We start from the raw sequence: 22402 nt of genomic DNA on the forward strand, positions 1-22402 counted from the left end.
GTTCTGCTCCCCACCCTGGTGAATCCTCACCCTCTGCATTTCTGGCCTGTACCCCAGTTCTGTATGAATAAATAAATCTTAAAAAAAAAAAAAAGACAAGCTATAAATCAAGGGAAAATATTTGTAAGTCACAAATCAGGCAGTTACCTAGAATATGTAAAGAACTGTCAAATTCCAACAGTGAAAAACCAAACCAATCAGAAAATTGGCAAAATACAAACACAGTTCAACAAAAGGATATACAGACAGCAAATAAACACATGAAAAGATGTTCAACCTAATTAGCCATTACGGAAGTGCAAGTTTAGTGTTCTGTGGTGAAACACTGGGTTCTTTGGTGGTAGGTGTGGTGTGTTAACACCTTAAAGGAGACATCCTCTAAAACAGATTAACCAATGTTACCTTGAAACAAAAATGCAAATTAAAACCACAATGAAAGATTACTACCACCTCTCAGGATGTCGAAAATGAAAAATAGTAAACAAATTGGTGACAAGAATGTAGAGAAATCATATATTCCTAGTGGGAATGTAAAACTATAGTTACTATGAAAAACAATTTAGTAGTTTCTTTTAAACTGAACATGCAACTGCCATATGACTCAGCAGTTGTGCCCCTGGGCATTTGTTTCAGAGAAATGAAGGTTCATGTTCACAGAAAAATCTGCATACAAATGTTTAAAGCAGCTTCATTCATTACAGTACCTGAATGGAAATAACCCAAAAAAACTTTCAACAGGCAAATGATTAAACAAAGAGGGTTACATTCACACTTTTACTACAATAAATTACCCTGTTGATAGCAAGTGATTCACTCCAGTGAATTTCCAGAGGATTATACTGAATAAAAAAGCAAATCCCAAAAAGGCTATGTATTGTATACTTCTGTTATGTAATTAAACGGGCAAAGGTTATAGAAATGGAAAACAGGTTAGTGATTGCCAGAGGTTAAGGAAAGAAGTAGGTAATGTAATATAAGGACAAGTGAGAGATCAGGAAAATGTTCTGTATTTTAACTGCATTAGGAATTTGAAAACATCCTGATGAGATGGTACCACAGTTTTACAAGCTGTACCACTGAGAGAAAATGGACAGAGTACATAGAATCTCCCTGTATTACTTCTTACTCATATGAACGTACAATTATAAAAAAAAAGTTTAATTTTTAAAATCTATTTGTGACATGGCCTCCCCTTCTTGTTTAAACCTTCCATAGTTTACTACTATTCTGAAGATCCTTGTCATGGTGATCTCCGCCCATCTTTGAAGATAACCAGGCTTTGCTTCGAGATTTTTGTGCTCCATCCACACCAGCATTCTTTCAGTGTCCCCACTAGACATACTCCCATCCACTAGACATAGTCCCATCTACTCAGGAAACTTGACAATGCCGGTCCCAAAAGAACTGTCCCCCTTCTTTCTTCTCCTCCGTTTCCATCTAAATCCTACTTATCCTCCAGACCTCAAACGAAACTTCAAATCTTTAGGGCAACTTTCCTCAACCTCTGTGTTTAATGTGTTTTCTGTATTAGATAGGTAGCTCCACGAAGAGAGAAATTATGTTATTTTCACTGAAAGCCAGCAGCTAGTTTCACACTTCTGCTCATTAACAACAGCGTTCATGAATTGAAGGGTTGAATGAACGCTCTACTAGCACTGGGGCTCTTTGAGCTGACGCATCGTACCGGCGTCGCGCATGCTTACGTCACTTCCTCCCGGAAGACGCTCTGGCAGCACCAGATTCCTGTCACTTTTCAGAACCCTTCAGTCGTGGCCATGTCCCTGCCACCCTTCTTCGTCCCGGGCCGCCCGGGCCCGCCACCCCCGCAGCCGCCGCCTCCTGCTCCCTTCGGCTGCCCGCCGCCGCCGCTGCCCTCCCCGGCTTTCCCGCCGCCTCTTCCCCAGAGGCCAGGGCCCTTTCCGGGGGCCTCCGCCCCCTTCCTCCAACCTCCGCTGGCTCTGCAGCCCCGGTCCTCCGCGGAAGCTTCCCGCGCGGGAGGCGGCGGCGGCGGCGGTAGCGGCGCCTTCTATCCGGTGCCGCCGCCGCCACTGCCTCCGCCGCCACCCCAGTGCAGGCCCTTCCTGGGGTCCGACGCCTGCGAGCGCCCGCGGCCGCCTCCTCCAGGTCCGGGGCCGCCCTGGAGTCCGCGCTGGCTTGAAGCGCCCCCGCCGTCCGACGTGCTCGGGGACGCGGCCCTGCAGCGCCTGCGCGACCGGCAGTGGCTAGAGGCGGTGTTCGGAACCCCGCGACGGGTGGGCTGTCCGCTGCCCTCGCGTGCGCCCGCTGGGCCCACTCTGGGTGAAGTGCGTGCGCGGTTGCGCGGGGCTCTGCGCCTGGTGCGGCGGCTGCGCGACCTGAGCCAGGCCCTGCGCGAAGCGGAAGCCGACGGCGCGGCGTGGGCAGTGCTGCATGCCCAGGCCGCGCCGCTGCGCACCGAACTGACCGAGCGACTACAACTGCTGACCCAGGCCGCCTACGTGGGCGAGGCGCGGCGGAGATTGGAGAGGGTCCGGCGCCGCCGGCTGCGCCTTCGAGAGAGGGCCCGGGAACGCGAGGCCGAGCGGGAGGCGGAGGCCGCGCGAGCAGCGGAGCGCGAGCAGGAGATTGACCGCTGGAGGGTCAAGTGCGTGCAGGAGGTGGAGGAGAAAAAGCGGGTAAGAGCAGCCGTTACCCAGGGGTTGAGGGTAGTGGTGTTGGCAACCTGAAGAGACTTGAGGCTTCACGCTGCCATTTCCCATGACTAAGCTTCACTTTCCTCATCTGTAAAGTAGATTATCTTGCCTTAACGATTTCATTAATATGTATATTAATTGCAAATTAATGCTACACAGCGATGCATCACAGATGCTCTAAGTGTAAACACAAATGTCTAAAATTACACTTACATTTTAGAGATTACAGATCTCTCTTTCAGACTTTTTGTCTACTTAAAGTTCAAGACTAACAAGTGTCATAGTTCTTGTGTCTTGTGCTGGTTTAGGACTTTAAGAATAGAAAATAAGAACTTGGGGTCTTGCCTCAAGCAACATAAGCCCCTAATTGGTTGCTGGGGCAGTAGTTATGATTTTGCCAACATTATTTTGCTTATAAGTTATAAACAAATCCCCAGGTTCAACAGTGGCCTCTTTTTTTTTTTTTTAAGATTTATTTTTGTTTATGAATACAGGAACTGGGGTGTATGCCAGAGGTAGGGCAGGGTGGTGGTGAGAGGATTCACCAGAGACAAATGGGGAGCAGAACAGACTGATCACTGAAAGAACACTGCTGAGGGGAGCAGTGGGTGAGACAGGTCTGCTATGTCATGTGGGTCAGCTCCCTGGTGGGGAGAGGGATTTGAACTCATGCTGCAGTGGCTGGTAATCTCTTGATAGCACTGAGACTTTAACCCCTGTGCCACTGGGGAGGCCCAGCACTAGTGTTTTGAGCACTTTTGAGTGTACACACACACACACAAACACACACAAAATGCTAGGTCTTTACCAACACCATGTTTTGAATTCGCCAAACAATCCTGAATGCTAGGTGGTATTGGCCCAGTCTTACCAATTAGGAAACTGAAGCATAGAGAACTAAATTTGCCAGCACACAGCTTGCCTGTGGCAGTTTCCCTCCTGATTGAGACCTGGTTGATGCCCAACCTGTTGATCGCAGGCTTGTCAGTGGGGACCTGGGTGAAAGGAAAGTGGTCAAATAATTGTTTAAGTCAATCTCATGATTCTTTTTGCCCTCTGGGCACTTTTCCTTCTCTCACCACTCCCCACAAGCAGCCAGCTAGTTTCCTCCTTCCTTATATCTGCTGCATCCCTAGAGTCAAATATAATACCCTTATGCAGTGCAATGATAGTAAACTTTGTCTTCACTCCTCCAGGGAGATCAGTCTTTTAAAAAATATTTGGTGAGGCCTTAATCTCAGGGAGTTTGAGTTGATTCAGCAGAGAGTTTATTATATAAAAGTGTGGGGTACTGAGAAAAGCAAATAGGACATAGACCTTGTACTTGAGGTTCTTAGGTTCCTGGAAAATCATGTTAGCACCACAACATGGTGAGGATTTCAATTGTAGGTGCTGTAGAAGCTCAGAGAAGGAAAGTCTAACACCCTGAGAAAAAGTGTCAGGGGCCCTTCTTGGATGATACAGTGATATCTGAATTGAGTGCTGAAGGAAATAGTCAAAGTCAAGGGAAAGTAACAGTGAAGTTCCTGGCATAGGGAGTAATACAGGCAGAAGGGTGACATGGCATGGCGTGATTGCAATGGTGAAATTACAGATACTTTTTTGACAGATGGGAAAGAAAGTTTTAGGTAAGAGGACCCTCCCTATCACCCATGTGAGGGTATTGTAGACAGAGATGCATGCGTGTGGCTTGAGGAACCAGAGTTGTTTAGTCTATGTATTTGTAACCAACTTAAGAGTAGGATAGTGGTCTTCAGCTGTCTTGTGGAAAATATCCTTAGGCCTAAGTCTTTAGAGCAGTGGAGCGCAACTACAGAGTTGTCATTGAACATTGTGGAGTCCAACCCCATTATTTATAGTCTGAATCTTTGGAGTCTGCATTTTAATAAGTAAACCCCAACTTAATAAGGTCTGTTGGATGTATATGTTCCTTTGATCACACTTTGAGAAACTCTGAGAAAGAAGCAGATGAGCACAGTGTGGAAGCTGCAGAAAGGCAAGAGTCTCCTTTAAGATGAGGGTTGTATCATCAGTAAAGGGGCATTACCCCTTGCTTGGACTAGATTTAGAGAGGAGTTGTGTAAAGCTCAGGAAATTGGGCTGTAGATCCAGTAGTTTCTCTCAATGCTAGGACTGTGTGATTGACTGAAATCTCTGCAGGCAGCTATTCTCTGTTGGAACATTTTACATTAGACCTAATACTAAGTCTCATGGACTTTATTCTTCTCTAGGAGCAGGAACTTAAAGCTGCTGCTGATGGTGTCTTATCTGAAGTGAGGAAAAAACAAGCAGATACCAAAAGAATGGTGGATATTCTTCGGGCTTTGGAAAAGTTAAGGAAACTCAGGAAAGAGGCTGCAGCAAGGAAAGGTAACTGTAGCTTTGCATGTCTTCCTCTATCCCCCCCTTCCTTTCTTTACCCTAAAGCCCTTCCCCTCACACTTTTTTTTTATTATAATAGTTTATTTTTACATCATTTTGTGCCTTTTTCCATCTCAGTTGTAATCTCCATGGACTTCCAATTACCAAATCACCTGTATGCCATCACCATAGTCCCATGCACTCCACCCCGCCATCTTTGATCCCATTCCCCATTACACCCCTATAAAATGTTCATCATTATTATTCCTCCCCACCCCCAATCCTTTATGTTCCTGCCATGAGTGAAACCATCTGGTATTTTTCTTCTTTTTTTTTTTTTCTGGCTTATTTCACCAAGCATGATCCCTTCCAGCTCCATCCATATTGCTGCACAAGGCATGAGTTTATCTTTGATTGCTGAGTAATATTCCATTGAGTATATGTACCACATCTTTTGAATCCAGTCATCTACTTTTGGGCACTTGGGTTGATTCCATGTCTTTCTTACTGTAAATAAAGTAGCAGTAGACATGGGGGTGCAGGTGTCTTTTTGAATCAGTGTTTTTGTGTCTTTTGGGTAGATACCTAGGAGTGGGATTGTTGGATCATATGGAAGCTCCATTTTTTTCTAAAGATTTATTTATGCATACAGAACTGGGGTACAGGACAGAGGTGCAGGGGTTAGTGAGAGGATTCACCAAAGTGGGGAGCAGAACAGGCCTACTGACGAAGTACAATGCTGAGGGGAGCAGTGGGCGGGTCAGGAGAGGTTTGCTGTGCTATGTGGGTCACCTCCGGTGCTGGGGATCAAACTTGTGCCGAAGTGGCTTTATCTTCTTAGTGCTGTGTTTACCTGCTGTGCCACCAGGGAGGGCTGGAAGCTCCATTTTTAGCAGTTGAGAAACCACCAAACAGTTTTCCATAGTGGTTGTACTAGTTTGCATTCCACCAGCAGTGCAAGAGAGTTCCTTTTTCTCCACATCCTTGCCAACATTTGTTGTTGCTAGTTGTTTTAAAATATGTCATTCTCACTGGTGTGAGGTGGTATCTCATCATGGTTTTAATTTGCATCTCCCTTATTACAAGTGATGTTGAACATTTTTTTATATGCTTGTTGGCTGTCTGCATTCCCTCTTTGCAGAAGTGTCTTTTTAGCTCTTCTGCCCATTTTTTGATGGGGTTGTTTATTTTTGTTGAGTTTCATCAGTTCTTTGTATACCTTTGTGATCGACCCTTTATCGTTAGTTTTGTGTGAGAAAATTTTTTCCCAATCAGTAGGACTTCTGTTTGTTTTTTGTAATGTCTCTTTTGCTGTACAGAAGCTCTTTAATTTGATGTAGTCCCATCTGTTTATCCTTTTCTTCACTATCATTGCATTGGGTGCTATATCTTTAAAGATGTTACTGCCCCTCACACTTTTTTAAAGGAAAGTGCTTTTGAACTTTTGAAGCAGGAGATCTCAGAACATGTTTAGCCCTTAGTAGCCAAAGTTGAAAAGAGAGGCAAGTGTGGGAACCCACTGTGCTATCTTCCCCTTGACTCATCATTCCTACGGCAGGCATTCCTGGCCATAATTTTCTAAATAAAGTTGTTATAGCTGGTCAATTTTGACCAAGTGGAAGCTGTTCTGTCCTTACCTTGTGCTTCAGAAAGTGTTTGAAACTTGTCATGATTGCTCATATATTTCAGATCTGAAACACTGACATTTGAAATTACTAATGGTTGGATGGCACAGGAAGTGCTGTGCAGAATGTATGGATGTCCCTAGCCTACCTGTATGTCACTTTTGAACTCAAAAATTCTCAGTGTTTTGCCTTTAGAGGAAGTGTCCAGCCATGCTGCTTTTCTAGATGCTCCCCAGTTGTGCTTTTTTTTTTTTTTTAATTGCCTACCTAGATCTTTGCTTTTATCAATCCATTTGTCTGAAAGGCCCTTAGTTCATCCTTCAGAAACAAATGGAGATGCAACATCATCTTCTTTGACCTAGGCTGAGGTGGCCACCTACTTTTTCTCAGACCCTTAATATTAAGTTTTGTGATGTGACCATTGTACTTTCAACTAGCCTCATGTACTAGCTAAGTAATTAGCTTCTTCATGCCAATGTTGTATTTTTTTTAGGATTTATTTTTATTTATACATACAAGAACTGGGTACAGGCCAGAAGTGCAGGTAGAGGGGAAGGTGTGTGTGTGAGAAGAAGAGAGAGAGTGTGGAACCAGAGAGTGTGGAACAGAACAGGTCAATCGACTGAAATACGCTGCTGGGGGGAGCAGCAGACGACACAGGAGAGGTCTGCTGTGCCATGTGGGTCAGCTCCCTGACCCAGGATCAAATTCGCGCTACAATGGCTACCCATAGCTTCACAGTACTGAGATTTAACCCCTTTTGCCACCAGGGAGGTCCCTATATGCTCTCTTCAGCGTGGTTAATTTCAGCTCAAGTATCAAAACCAGATGACTCCATTGTAGGTTTTTTTTTGGATACTTAGGAGTCGGAGAAGAGTTTGCATCTACTGTCTCTACCCATATCTCTTGTCTACTAGAATTTAAATCTGAGCACTATTTAATATTCCCCTATCCCATGGCCTCCCATGAGGTGAGTAGTCATCAAACTTTTCCCAAGTGAATTCAGCAGTAAACATTCTCAATATTATTCTTCCTCACTTCAGAGGAGGAAATTTTAGGAGGTTTTGACTATAAAAATAAGTAGTCTCGGGCCCTTCCTGGTGGTGCAGCAGGTTAAAGCACAGCACTAAGAAGCTAAAGCCACTTCAGCATGAGTTCAATCTCCACCCCGGAGGTGACCCACATGGCGTGGCAGGCCCTTCCTGACCTTCCCGCTGCTCCCTTCAGCAGTATACTTTTGTCAGTCTTTCTGTTCTGCTTCTCACTCTGTCTCTGGTGAATCCTCTCATTCCCCCTGTGCCTCTGGCCTGTACCCCAGTTCTGAATGCATAAATAAATAAATCTTTAAAAAAAAAAAGTAGTCTCTATGGAGTTAACAGACTTGTATGTAAGATGGTTTGGTACCTAGCAATTGGATATATTTGTGCTTAAAAAGAAAACCAGCGACAGTCTAACTTTTTTCTTAAAGATATGTAAGTCTGGCCCTCCCTGGTGGTGCAGTGGGTTAAAGCGCAGCACTGAGAATCGAAAGCCACTTCCACATGAGTTCGATCCCTGCCTACCCTGGAGGTGACCACATGGTGTGGCAGACCTCTCCTGACATGCCTGCTGCTCCCCTCAGCAGTGTACTTCGTCGATCTGCCTGTTCTTTCTGGTGAATCCTCTCACCGCCCCTGTACCTCTGGCCTGTACCCCAGTTCTGTATACACAAAGAAATAAATAAATCTTTAAAAAAAAAAAAGATATATAAGTGCTGCAAATTCTAAGTAGATTGATGCTAAGTCTGGCAGTGAGTCTGCTCCTTAGAAGACAGATTTGGGGATAAGAAAAAGTCATGTCTAAATGCCAATCAAATCTCTTTCTCTAGGAGTCTGTCCTCCGGCCTCTGCAGATGAAACTTTTGAGCATCATCTTACGCGACTGAGAAAACTTATTAAGAAACGTTCTGAATTATATGAAGCTGAAGAGAGGGCCCTCAGAGTTATGTTGGAAGGAGAACAAGAGGAAGAAAGGAAAAGAGAATTAGAAAAGAAACACAGAAAAGAAAAAGAGAAAATTTTACTTCAGAAGCGTGAAATTGAGTCCAAATTATTTGGGGATCCGGGTAAGTTCTGCTGTTATCAGTGAAGAAAATACTAGAGTGAGACATGGTGGGCAACAAGTGATTCTTCAGGATTTGAAATTCTAAACTATGTCATGAAAATGATGGATAAACATGAAACACATCTGATCATATCAAAACATAGGCTCAGTAATCTTAGCTTGAGAAATACATTTTAGATATCAAGCATGATAACATGGTATTGTGCTGCTTTTCTTTTACAGATGAGTTCCCGCTCACTCAGCTCTTACAGCCTTTCCGACAGTATTACCTCCAGGCTGAGCACTCCCTACCTGCACTCATCCAAATAAGGTCAGAGGGGGCTCTTGGTGTTGCCTTTCCCTTAGGTAGTAAGAAGCAGTTGATGAAGTGTTTACACAATTGGGGGTGGGGGGGGGGTTGGGTCTGTTAATTTCTTTTTTTAAAAAATTCCTTAGTGGTTTATAAAAAGTTTCCAAGTTTCATGGATACCATAGACATCTTGCTTAGTTCTTATTAATTCTTGAGAGTAGATGTCCTTGTTTTGATACATGAAGAAACTTAAATTTAGGTTGTGACTTGCCCTCTTGTGTTTCCCATGCTATAACTGTTAGGCTGATTGAAAGCTTGACTTCCTTTTCCTAGCTCTCTCCTGCTGCTAAACTGAACAAGGGTATGTGCCTGAGGAAACTATTTAAGATCCATGTTGACTTGGGAGTTCTTACAGGGCAGAGCCAAGGGAGCCAGGGATGAAGAGTGAGTGTGGTCTTAATCTGCAGCCACTAATGAGTTGGTGTTTTTTTTTTTTTTTTTAACTCTGTGGGTCTCAGTTTCCTTACCTATAAAATGAAAATGGTGAACTAGAATGTGACCTTCAAACCTTAGCAGTGGTACTCAAATGCAGGTTGGTTTTTGGTTTTATTTTAAGAAGATTTATTTTATTTTTGTATACAGAACTGGGGTACAGGCCAGAGGTGCAGGGGTGGTGAGAGGCTTCACCAGAGACAGATAGGGTAGTAGAACAGGCAGAGCAACACAGTACACTGCTGAGGGGAGCAGCGGGTGAGACAGGAGAGGTCTGCTGCGCCATGTGGATCACCTCCAGGGCTGGGGTTTGAACTCACACTGAAGTGGCTGCAGCTAGCTTGAAGTGCTGCATCCTAACCCATTGAGCCTCTAGGGAGGGCCTCAAATGCAGGTTTTTGTGTTTTTGTTTTTTTTTTATGGGTATGTACAACAAATAGAAGGAATGAATGGCTTTTGCAAACATCTTAAAGTCTATTGACAGGAAAATCTTTGCTTTTTCTAGAAACCCTCCTACCACCACTCACCCCCTAACCCCCACCTCTACTCTCCAAATCTACTTGGGATCTAGTAGGGATTCTTGAAAACTTGCTTTAAAATTCACTGAACCTAATGATCTCTGAGTTCTTTCCAAAGCTCTGACAGTGCTCTTTAGCATACCAGTTTTACACTCTGGGGAAAGTATGTTTCTGGCTAGTGTACAATTTTAGTCAGTTATCATTGTTTGTTGTAGATATGTTCACTGAAATTGCAGACACTGAATTAGAGCCTCCTGAACTGCTACCAATGATTCTCCTCTTATTCTATGTCAATCAGGAACATGCCTGTCATAAGTGACTAAAAAACATCACTAGCAGTGATTTGGGGACTACAAATAAATTTTAATGCATAAGCAAATTTGTAGATACACAGTCTACAATAGGATTGACTATTTATTATCTGATTATCTATAAGATTATAATCCCTCCTTGAAATGTATTTAATTAACATCAGTTATTTGAAAGCTAAGTTTTGAAATAGAATCCTTAGTTGCTGAACATCTTGCTTGGAATAAAACAGGAATAAACAATTGTTCTACAATGTTCTTATTAAGGCATGATTGGGATCAGTACCTGGTGCCATCTGATCATCCCAAAGGCAACTCTGTTCCCCAAGGATGGGTCCTTCCCCCGCTCCCCAGCAACGACATCTGGGCAACTGCCATTAAGCTGCATTAGTAAAGATGCTCCTGGGAGTGTGTTCCAGCCAAGACTCTCCAGCTCTCTAGTGATGCTGCCATCATGTGCCGTAGACTAAACTGCGACCTCTGAACTCCATGTGGCATTGTCCTTCCTAGAAGTTATGTTTGCCTTCAGTGTTCTGTTCTGCCCAGAGGTGCCTCTTGAATCAGGAGATTAATGTGGTTCTTCAGGAAAGGACCTAGGTGAACTCAGGTTATTACCACAGACAGTGGCCTTGGTTCACCGAATTTGCCTCATTTTTGAGGGGCTTGGTCCAGAGTGACTTGTTAATTTACTCTTGCCTTCCTTGTGTGGTTATGGGTAAGTATACTGAATATACTCTTCACACTCAACACAGGGTGCATATGGGGTAAATTTAGCATCTTTCCCCCAAGGAGTGATGGTTAAGGAAGCTTACCCTTCCTACCTAAAGAACTGCTTAACTTCCAGGAAGAAAAGTCAAAAATGCTTTATCTGTCTTTTGGTGCAACTTGAGAGACTGTAGGCTGGTTTGTCAGAAAAGCTGGGATCCTAGTGTGGTGCTCATATGGAGAATTTTGAAGCCTGAAAGAGTACTCGTACCCAGGAGACTGTATTTGGTGGAGGATGGCTGCATTTCCTCATGTTAACAGGATGCTAATGAAAGCACCTATATTTAAAGTTCCTAAAGATCTAGTTCAAGATCCCCAAGGCTAGAAATTTGTATCCTTATGGGAGTGGGATATAACTTCATTCACATCACAATATGTGAGGCTGGTATTATAGCCCCAGATATATCGTGTAATGTTCTTTGGAACTCAACTTCCAAAAGCATCCTTAAAGTTGGGAAGAAGCAGATAAAAATCATAAAATTTATTTTTTATATTCATTAATAAATGCTGTTGTGCCTGGAGAAGATCTGTTATTTAACATTGATTTGTTTTGTTTTGCTTTTTGTCATTTATTGTGTTATTTATGTTCCCAAAGAGCTAAATAAATGTCACTTTTATTTTTTAGTTTGAGCCTTTGCTCCTATTTTGTTGCCTCCCAAATCACTATGCATACTTTCACATTGATAAAACACATTTCACTCCAAAATTCAAATTTATTTAATAGGCATTTGGTACAGGAAGGCAAATCTCAAGTGTTAAACTTTGCTTGCATAATTCAACTCAGGATAGACAGGACAGGATACCATCAACTTTGGAAATGATTTGATATAGTTGGAAGCTCCTGGGTACAAGTTACTAACAATATATCCCTTTTTTACCTTAATCTGCACTGTTAAGTTTACATACTACTCATAAGGAGATAACAGGCTTTGAGGGCTAGCACTTCTCTAGTGTATATCTAAGCTCATAAATCTTAAAACTGATGTGTTAAAGCCTCATGTAAATACAGTTCTGTGTGCCCATTTGTTATAAATCTGCTCTTTGCTCTGGTGTATTATAGCTAGCGATAAAAGGTGAATTATATAATGTACATTTAGTATCTAGAGAGCATTGCCACTAAGATGTCTGACTTGGAATTTTGATGGGAGCAGAGAGTATGAAGCAGGCACTGGTGAAAACTGGCAACAGACCCCAATGAAGAAGGCAGTTAACCCCAAGTAGAAAAATACTTCCATTTGGTTTTGGCAAGATTTTTAAGGTGAGTATTAATTTGGTCCAGTTTTTGTTTTGTGGGGTTTTTTTTAGGTAGTGGTGGTAGTAGCAGCCACTGATACTTTATGGGTTTAGAAAGACTAGAATATAAACAACGTCATTATCTTATCCCACAACCTTTTTTTAGTTTATTGTGGAAATTTTCAAACATTCAGACAATAGAATAAAGAGTTATCCTGTTATATCCACCATAATTCATGATAAACCTTGTTTTACTTATACCTTCACCACTCAGTCATTTTGAAGTAAATCCCAGACATAAAGTTTCTTGTTGGAGATCAGCTCCAACTTTTGAGGTGTCTGGAGGCAGGACAGGCAGGACCCTAAGATGGGAAGGCGTCGGCGTGCGGAGATTCCAGGAGAGGGGAGAGGACGCGAGGAAGACACAGGAGTCAGGATTGGGTGCAAGTCTTCCTGCTCATCTTTTTGCAGGTCTTTATTTATACTGTTTAGCAAGATTTAGTTACAATAATGCCTTAGGTAAGTTAATAAGAAACCGACATAAAAGTTTCAAAGGAAGAGGGGAACAATGCATCTTCTTCCTTCTACTTTATGGCACACTATACTATACATCTTTGTGATAACTTTCATGTATACGGATGTTTAACTATGACTTTAAAGGATCAGGGACTGGGAAAGGATGAGCTGTTAGCAAAGGATTTAAGAGTCCTAGGGAAGGAATAAATTGTGTTAGCATAGTCATCAGTGATAGCCTAAAGAGAAGCTAATGGCTAATTTAAGGTTAGCAAGGAGTAGCTAGTGTTTGTTTAGGAAGAGGTTAAATAAGATTAGCAGAGAGTAGTTAGTGATAGTTTTAGGAAAAGAGTAAATTAAAAAGTTACGTAGTTGTGCATTAAGCAAAACCTGTGTTGATAATGTTAGGAAATTGTCCATGGGTCCTTATGCCCTGAGAGTTATCTTAAGAATCGCTTTTTGTCAAAAGACCAAAGAAGTTTTTCAGGAGTCTTGATGCTCTGGGGTCTTATCTCTCCAGGAGCTAACCTTTTGTCTTCAGTCAAAGGAATTTCCTGCCCAGGAGCAGCTCAGCTTGTACTTTGCCCAGGCCAGGTAGCCAATTTAAAGCTAAGGCAAGCCAGTTACAAACTGATGTTGCTACAATATTTTTTGATAATATGATTATACAAAAAAGGGAGGTCATAACATAAGTTAGCAGTGGAAATTCTGATATTTCAGAGCTTTTCCTGAGCTATCCGGAATCTGTCAGACGATAGCCGTTGCATAGCTTGTGTCAGTTTCTTAATAAGCATATTAGTATATAACAATTTTTAAACATTTAACCAGTATCATCATGTTTAAAGAAATTAACAACTTAATAGCAAATATCCAGAGTTCAGATTTCTTTATCTCATAAAATTGTGTTTTATACTTAGTTCAAAGCAAGATGTAGGTACACATGTTGCTACTAGTTAGCATGTCTTAAATTTCCAATTCCTATGTACTCTTATACTCTCACTCTTTCCCTTGCATTTTATTATTTGGAGAAATTAACCATTTTTCCTGAAGAGTTCCCAGTCTGGATTTGGTAATTGCATTCTTATGATAGTATATTCCTTTCTTCCTGTATTTCCTGTAGTTTAGTGGCTTGAGCTGTACTGTCCAATATGGCTGCCATATATAGCTATTGGGTAGTTGAAATTCAGAGTTTGAATTGAAACTGAGTTTGAATTGAGATGTGCAGTTACATATGTGGTTCAAATTGGACAGTGCTGATCAAAAGGCACTGGGGGACCTTCTCTGGTGGCGCAGCGGGTTAAAGCATAACACTAATAAGCTAAAGCCACCTCCATATGAGTTCAATCCCCGCCTGCCCAGGTAGTGATTCACATGGCGCGGCAGACCTCTCCTGACCCAACCGCTGCTCCCCCCAGCAGTGTACTTTGATGATCTGCCTGGTCTGCTCCCCACTCTGTCTCTGGTGAATCCTCTCACCATCCCTGCACCTCTGGCCTGTACCCCAGTTCTATATGCATAAATAAATAAATAAATCTTAAAAAAAAAAAAGGCACTGGTCACATTTAGGTTAGAATTCTCTGATAAGAATATTTCATAGGTATACTCCATTCAAAAGGAGGTCTAGTTGTCTCCCCATGATTTTAGCAGCCAGTGATAATCAATACTTACATTTACTCATGTGGGATTGCAAATAGTGGAAGTTGAATTTTGCCATTTTTTAATTATTACCTGGAATATTTGTAAAAAGTAAACCTACCCCCTCAGCTACATGGTTACCCTGAAGTAGTGTGTAGAGGAACAAGAGATAAAAAAAGGAATGTTTATTTCAAAATAATGAGCTGGTTCCCTAACATCTTCCAAAGGAAATTTTGTTTTTCAAGTATCATTATGAACGTCAACCTAGACATGGTTGCTTGTCTTGCAGCTCATTTTTATTTCCTCTCTTGATTGACTCACCTTTGACCAATAATGCCTGCTTTTTTTTTTTATAAAGATTTATTTATTTATTCATATGGAACTGGGGTACAGGCCAGAGATGTGTGGAGGGTGAGAGGATTCATCAGAGACAGAGAGGGGAGCAGAACAGGCAGGTCTATGAAGTACACTGCTGAGGGGAGCAGAGGTGGGTCAGGAGAGGTCTGCCACGTCATGTGGATCTCCTCCAGGGCAGGTGGGAATCGAACTTATGCGGAAGTGGCTTTAGCTTCTTAGTGCTGTGCTTTAATCTGCTGCGCCACCAGGGAGGGCCCGATGTCTGCTTCTTAGTCCCTGAGTTTCCACTCAGTCCCAGTATCCTGTCCAAGTTTATCTTGTACATTTCCCGCCCCAGACATGGAATAGGTAATATCTGCAGCAAGCCCTGACTCTTCTCAGTGGAAAAAGGTACTTGTAAGTTACAATCTGTGATAGGGGTATTAATTGTTCTTAATTATTAGTTCTTATTTTCAGTCAGAGCTTGGAGCTATAGTTCTATAGTTCTGTGGCTGTAGATATGTTAAGCCTTTAGCCATTTTCTAAAACATCTTTTTTACACCTTTACCTCAATTTCTATATAGTGAAGATGGATTAGTAGAAACAGAAAAATAAACTCATTTAAAGATTCACTAGAATATCACCCCATTATGCACAAGAGTTGTTTATATTTCCCAGTAAAAGAGACCTTGGACTTTGAAAAACTAACAAAAACATTTGTTTTTTAGAAATCAGCCAAATGTGTAAAAGGTTGAAATTTATGAAATAAAGAGTTTAGTACAGGTTAGATACTAACAAAAACATTTGTTTTTAAGAAATCAGCCAAATGTGTAAAAGGTTGAAATTTATGAAATAGAGTTTAGTACATGTTAAATACTAAGTATTTAGCCCAAGTGGCTGAATTTATAATGTCAAAGAATTTGCTGCTCCAAGCCAACCAAGGTAATCACGATAATCTGAAGCCATTCATGTTCCTAAATCCATGTGATGCTAGTATAAAGACCTACCAAGAAGCTTAGCTGGGATATACCATCTGTTGTAGCAATTCATTTCTATATATTTCATCCATAGAGAAACCATCTTGGGAATTACAAGGTAAGTTAACAAAGTATATCTTGTTCTATTCAAATAAGTATATAATTAACATAGAGGGAATGCTAGGGAGAATTAGCAGTAATGCGCCGTTGTAATTGAGTTAAGTGCTAAGAGTTACAAAGAAAAAATGGTTAGTAATGAATTTACAATTTTCATTGTTCATAAATTAAGTTCAGAAAAATGGCCAAGTGTAGAGGCTACTGCGAATCCTTAAATCAATCAGAAACATGCTGGGTGGTTTAAAGGAAAGGTAGATTTCTATGAGATTGATTAGGCTTTTTTCTTCCCCTAAAACTGGGGGTTCTATAGTACATTTAGGTAATAGAAAATATACATGTAAATAGTAAGGGCAAGAATTATTGTTCATTAAACGCACACACACATATATATATATATACCTGCTATATATACATGCTAGAAATGTATTAGCTACTAGGCTAAGTGGACACATACCCAAATTTGAGGTTCAGGAAAAGCATTTATTTTAAGGAAATGTTTCAGCTGATTCTAACGAATTAACAGCTATTACCTAGTTGTAGCAGAGAGACAAGGAAGAAGAAGAACATAGCCAAGTATGTGCAATTGCATATGCAAAGGCCCTGTGTTGGTCCAATAAAACTAGGCAAATGAAGTCCAGCATAACTGGGTAAATTACAAGGGTAGCAGAAGCCAGACATTGCATAGCTTTGGATACCATTGTCAAAGAGTTTGGATTTCATTCTGAGAGCACCTGAGATCCATTGAAGACTTGCTTTTTTTTTTTAAATTAAATATATTTATATATTTTACATCATGTTCATTTTTGTATAGTGTTTGCTTTTTCCCCATTGGAAACTTGTCAGCAGGGAATGGCTTAGTTTGCTGTTTTGAAATGTTCATTTTTGTTGCAGTTAATCCAGCATCGGAGGATGCATGGGCACCAGTTGTTCAAGTGAGAATAGTGTGAGCAAGGACTCCCAAGAGGGCAATAGAGGTAGATTAAATGGCTGGATTCCAAAAATCTAAAAAAGAAAACTTGGCAGGGGACCTCAGAAGAGTGAGGGGGAAGGAGAGGAAAGTACCAGAGATGAACTCCAAACTTGTGTACCTTCGACATTCTTTGAAGACAAGAAAATGGGAAGGAGGAACAGTTTGGGGAAGAGGAAAATCAAGAATTTACTTTGGGTATGTTGAACGTGAGGCATGCTTTAGACATTTTGGAGGAGTTGCCTTGTGGGCAGTTGTGTTTATGAGTTTTGTCTCAGAAGAGAATTAAGAATTTAATGTGTGAGTCATTGGCACATAGATAACTGGCTATTATAATACAGTGGAGAACTTAAAGAAAAATATACTAATGTCACTGTTCAGGTTCCCCTAGACAAATCCCTCCCTCACTCCTTTTGGTCCCACATCTGCCCCCAAGGACTCAGATGCAGCCAAGTGGGCAGACCCAGGAACTGGTATTGGAGAGATCCTGGATGGTGCAGTTTGCTAAAGCGTGACCAGGCCGCTTTCCTTCTATCTCCACCCACACCCCCCCAACTCACTGCTTGAGGCCCCTTCAAGAGTTTCTCCATTACTCACTATATGGAGTCAGTACTTAGACTGAAGTTCAAGGCTCTCCCTAGCTCTGTGCCTTTGATCTATTGTAGACTGCTTCCCAGCACCAACTATTAAGCAACTTGGTTCCCTTTCACTCTGTCCTGACTTACTCCCTTGCTCAAGCTGTTCTATCCCTGGAATCATGTTCTTCAACCCATGTTTCCCCCACTCACAGGCTGTTTTCCCACACTCTGGGGTCCAGATTAAGTTCCATCATTCTGAAATTCCCCCAACCCCCATAAAGACTAGATCACTCTTCTTCCAAGAATTTCATCACTTAATGATCAACACCTTTAATTTTATACATAGCAGAGGGGACCATTATTTTAAAATATGTAGATCATGTGCTATATGTGTGTTGCTATTCTTAAGAGATGTGTTTCCAGAGTCTTTAAACTCAAATTACTCCAGAATCAAGTATAGAACTGAATAAATTCTTAAATTACTCCAGTAGCAAGTTTAGAACTGAATTAGAGAATATCTATTTAGATACAGACACAGTATCAGAGGTGAGGAAGGAACAGGGTTTCCCCAGATTGAACAGGCAGTTCACACGTGGATCTCAACAGTTAACTGGCCATTCCCCATAGCTCAAAATATGATAACTGAAAATGTGAATGTTAAATTTGAATGTGAAAATACAAACTTTCCTTTGTACTTCAAAGTTTCCCTGAATGAATGGCTGATGGGACAGATAACTTACTGAACCCCCTGAAACCCTTCTGATCCCATACATAGCTTAAAGAGCCAATGTGCTGGGACACTGTCTCCAGACCAAGAGGTATGGGGAAGGGGGAGGAGAAGCCTTTTAAGTTTCTCATACATCAAGACACTGACAAGAGTGGACATAGATGGATGGAGATGAGGGAATTACAGGATTTATCTGTCTGCCCTCATTTGATCTCTGCACTCAGATTACCCACTTTACCTCTCTGTGTGATGATGGGGTACCCCTGTACCTCTACAGAGGGATTGTGCACTGTTCTGATAGGGAAGGATGGCAGATTGTACTGGCCATAGCCATCCCCTGATGCAGGTTCCCTGGTAAGCCCTGATTACAAAAGCCTGAGAAACTATGTGTGAAAGATATTTTAATTTGATTTCAGCTTTCATAGATACTATTGACCAATATTAGGAGACTCTAAAAAATTGCTACCAGAGTTCCAGATATTCCTCATCCTCATCTTCTTCAATACTTGATATTGTCAGCTTTAAAAAAAAGAAAAAAGCTTAAAGACTTGGGTGTGTGTCTTGATAGCTCATTGTCTTATTTGGTTTCCTGATGATTAATGAGGTTAAGTAACTTATCACAGATTTATTGGCTATTTGGATATTGTGATTTCGAAGTACCAGTTAAAATCTCTTGCCTATATATTTTTTAAAAGATTTATGTGTGCATACAGAATTGGGGTTCAGACCAGAGAGGTGCAGGGGCGGTGAGAGGATTCACCAGAGACAGAGTAGGAAGCAGAACAGGCCGACTGACTGAAATACACTGCTGAGGGGAGCAGCGGGCGGGTCAGGAGAAGTCTGCCATACCATGTGGGTCACCTCCAGGGCAGGCAGGGATCGAACTCATGCTGAAGTGGCTTTCGCTTCTTAGTGCTGTGCTTTAACCCACTGCACCACCAGGGAGGGCCCTGTTGCCTACTTTTATAGTTAGTCTTTTTCTTAATGATTTGTAGAAGTTCTCTGTGGATATTGAATATCAGTCAGATATATGTACAGCAAATACCTTCTCCCACTCTGTGGTTTGTGTTTTTTTCCCATGTCAATGGTGTCTTCTGATGAAGAGCAGTGAGGTCGTCTGAAGCCTGAGCCTTTTCTTCAGGACTACATTCTTTCCTGGCCAGCAAGCAGCCTGCCCCAGCTCTACTCCTGTTACTCCACATTGCTCTGACAGAATGAATGCCCTCACTGGTGTCCCTTTTAAGGTGCCCAAAGGCTTTCTGATAGGTACAGAGTCCTTTGCTGGACCAGAGCTCAGTGTCCCAGCCTGTAGGGAGCTCCTGCTGAGTTCTATGGTAAGTCTTTCTTTTTCTTTTTAGATAATTAGCTTTTTAAAAAAGATTATTTATGCATACAGAACTGGGGTACAGACCAGAGGTACAGGGGGTGAGAGGATTCACCAGAGACAGAGTGGGGAGCAGAACAGGCAGATGTACTGAAAAATGCCGCTGAGGGGTGCAGTAGGCTGGTCAGCAGAGTTCCACATCATGTGGGTCAGCTCCCTGGCTGGGGATCCAACTCCTGCTGCTGTGGCTCTGATAGCTTCGTAGTCCTGTGCTTTGACCTGTTGCGCCACCAGGAAGGGCCCCTGTCTGTCTTTCTATTTCCTCATGTCTGGCTGTTGCTGTGAGGCTGAACCTCATGGGAGCTTTTCCCTTGATTTTAATGGGCAACCATTCCTGCTCTGATATCTCCTAAGGAGTTTGGAAAACAGCCCAAGAGAGAAAGTGTTTCATGAAGAAGGTTGGTGGCTAGGTGATGGGGGTATTTAGTGGGTCTCATTTTCAATTTAGAATAACTGGAAGGCTGCCTGTTTGAAGTGACTGAGTCATTGCAAGGATTCGCCAATTCCTCTCTGTATTTCATATCACCCTATTGACATGTCTAAAATTCTGCTAGTAGGATCACTAAGAGACTATGTCCAGCACCTCTCTTAAAATACAGACATGGAGGCTCTCCCTGATGGCACAACAGATTAAAGCACTGCATTATGAAGCTCTCTGAAGCCACTGCAGCACAAGATTGATCCCCCACCAAGGAGCTGACCTACATGGTGCAGCAGACCTCTCCTGACTTGCCCGCTACTCCTCTCAGCAGTGTATTTCAGTCCACCTGCCTGTTCTGCTCCCCACTCTGTCTCTGGTGAATCCTCTCACCCACCACACCTCTGGCATGTACCCAGTTCTGTATACATAAATAAATAAATAAATAAACATTTTTTAAAAATACAGACATGGGACAGGTTAGAGGAGATTACTATTCCACAGACCATAGTACATCTGCCCTGGAGGTATTTTTGAAGCATCTCCATGCTTCATGGCTCTCCCACTGCAATTTGCATACAGGGTATGTGGTAATATTAAATACACTCTGGATAAATATAATTATTTAAATTCCAGGGGAGTCAGGTTTACCTGACCATTTAGAAGGAACACTTTTGAGCTTCCCTATTGATGCAGGGTTTAAAATCTCAGTACCATCAAGCTTTCACCAGCCACTGTAGTATGTATGCAATCCATGGCCTGGGAGGTGACCCATGTGCACAGCAGGCCTCTCCTTTTTCACCCACTGCTCCCCTCAGCAGTATATTCTAGTAGTTCCACTTGTGCTGCTCCCCACTCTGTCTCTGATGAATCCCCTCACCCCTGCACCTCAAGCCTACAGCAGTTCGAAGGAACAGTTTTTGAGGCCTGCCTGGTGGCCTAGGGGTTAAGTCTCAGTGCTATGCCTGCTAAGGCCTGAATTCCATCCCCAGCCAAGAAGCTAATCCACATATAGCGCAACAGAGCTCTCCTGTCTTGGCCACTGCTCCCTTTAGCAGTGTTTCAGTACATCTGCCTGTCTTGCTCCCCACTCTGTCTCTGGTGAATCCTCTCACCCTCACATCTCTGGCCTACACCCCAGCTCTTGTATACATAAATAAATAATATAAATCTCTAAAAGGAAAAACAGGGGACAAAATGAGAGCTTATTGAGCCCTGCTATGTATTGGATGTGTTCTGGATGTTTTATATATGATTCCTTTCTCTCATTTTTATGACCCTTTTAGCAGTGTATATTTCTACCCTCTCGCACAGGAAACCAAAGCTTCCATACAAATCATCCATAGTAACTTGTGAATGATAAGCCAGGATTTTTTTTTTTGAAGATTTATTTATTTGAACATATAAGAAGTGGGGTATAGGCCCTCCCTGATGGTGCAGTGGGTTAAAGCACAGAACTGCAAGCTAGCCATAGCTGCTTCAGTGTGAGTTCGATCCCTGGCCCCGGAGTTGATCCACATGGTGCAGCAGACCTCTCCGGTCTCACCCACTGCTCCCTTCAGCAGTATACTTTGTCGACCTGCTTACTCTGCTCCCCATTTTGTCTCTGATGAATCCTCTTACCACCCCTGTACCTCTGGCCTGTACCCCATCTCTCTGTATGCATAAATAAATAAATCTTTAAAAAAAAAAAAAAGAACTGGCGTATAGGCCAGAGATGTGGGGATGAGAGAATTCACTAGAGACAGAGTGGGGAGCAGAACAGGTGGATTGATTGAAATGTACTGCTGAGGGGAGCAGTGGGCAAGACAGGAGAGGTCTGCTGTCCTGTGGGTAAGCTCCCTTCTGGGGATAGAACTCATGCCACAGTGACTGGTGATAGTTTAATAGCACTGAGACTTTACCCCTGTCCCACCAGGGAGTCCGACAAGCCAGGATTCTAATGTGAGTCCAACACAACTGCCAAGTCCCGAAGCCTGTGTCTTCCCGGTCTGCTCTACTGCCTTTCCAAGGGGCCATTCCTTCCAGACTTAAAGCCTCAGAAGTCTCGGTGTTGTTGTTTCTGTTTCCTTTAAATTAATTTCTCCCTCTTCATTTAATTTTTTAAAGAGAAAAAATATAATCACACTTTTTTGTTGTTGTTGTTAAAGATCTGGAGTGGAGGTTGACAAACCTCCAGAAGGGCCAGACAGTAAAAATGCTGGCAATTACTCAACTCTGCTGTTGGAGAAAGAACTGTAGAGATTACAGAAAAGAATGGATGAGTAAGGCTATGATCCCATAACATTTATTTACAAAAATAAGGTGGGGATCAATTTGGCCCTTAGGTAATTTGCTACCTGAGGAAGAGTAAAGACCTCCCATTGACACCTTCTTGTCTACCC

The 22402-nt window shown here is 42.3% G+C and overlaps 2 protein-coding genes across 2 annotated transcripts in view; both read left to right on the plus strand.

Annotated features, from left to right (window-relative positions):
* The first annotated feature begins 1742 nt into the window (after positions 1 to 1742).
* PDCD7 (programmed cell death 7) lies at positions 1743 to 10846 on the plus strand. Its single transcript, XM_004687673.1, has 5 exons — positions 1743 to 2654; positions 4904 to 5042; positions 8526 to 8762; positions 8984 to 9071; positions 10636 to 10846. Exons 1-5 carry the CDS (start codon positions 1776 to 1778, stop codon positions 10757 to 10759), a joined length of 1467 nt encoding a protein of 488 aa, XP_004687730.1. The 5' UTR covers positions 1743 to 1775; the 3' UTR covers positions 10760 to 10846.
* An 8579-nt stretch (positions 10847 to 19425) lies between these two features.
* The window catches only part of UBAP1L (ubiquitin associated protein 1-like), a 15510-nt gene continuing 12533 nt past the window's right edge, over positions 19426 to 22402 (plus strand). The window contains exon 1 of the mRNA XM_004687674.2: positions 19426 to 19550. Coding sequence (XP_004687731.1) covers positions 19431 to 19550 — 120 coding nt within the window. The 5' untranslated portion in view covers positions 19426 to 19430. The remainder of the gene's footprint in view (positions 19551 to 22402) is intronic.

Source organism: Condylura cristata, unplaced genomic scaffold, assembly GCF_000260355.1.
Source record: "Condylura cristata isolate star-nosed mole 26May11 unplaced genomic scaffold, ConCri1.0 scaffold00023, whole genome shotgun sequence".
NCBI classification, from domain to species: Eukaryota; Metazoa; Chordata; class Mammalia; order Eulipotyphla; family Talpidae; genus Condylura; species Condylura cristata.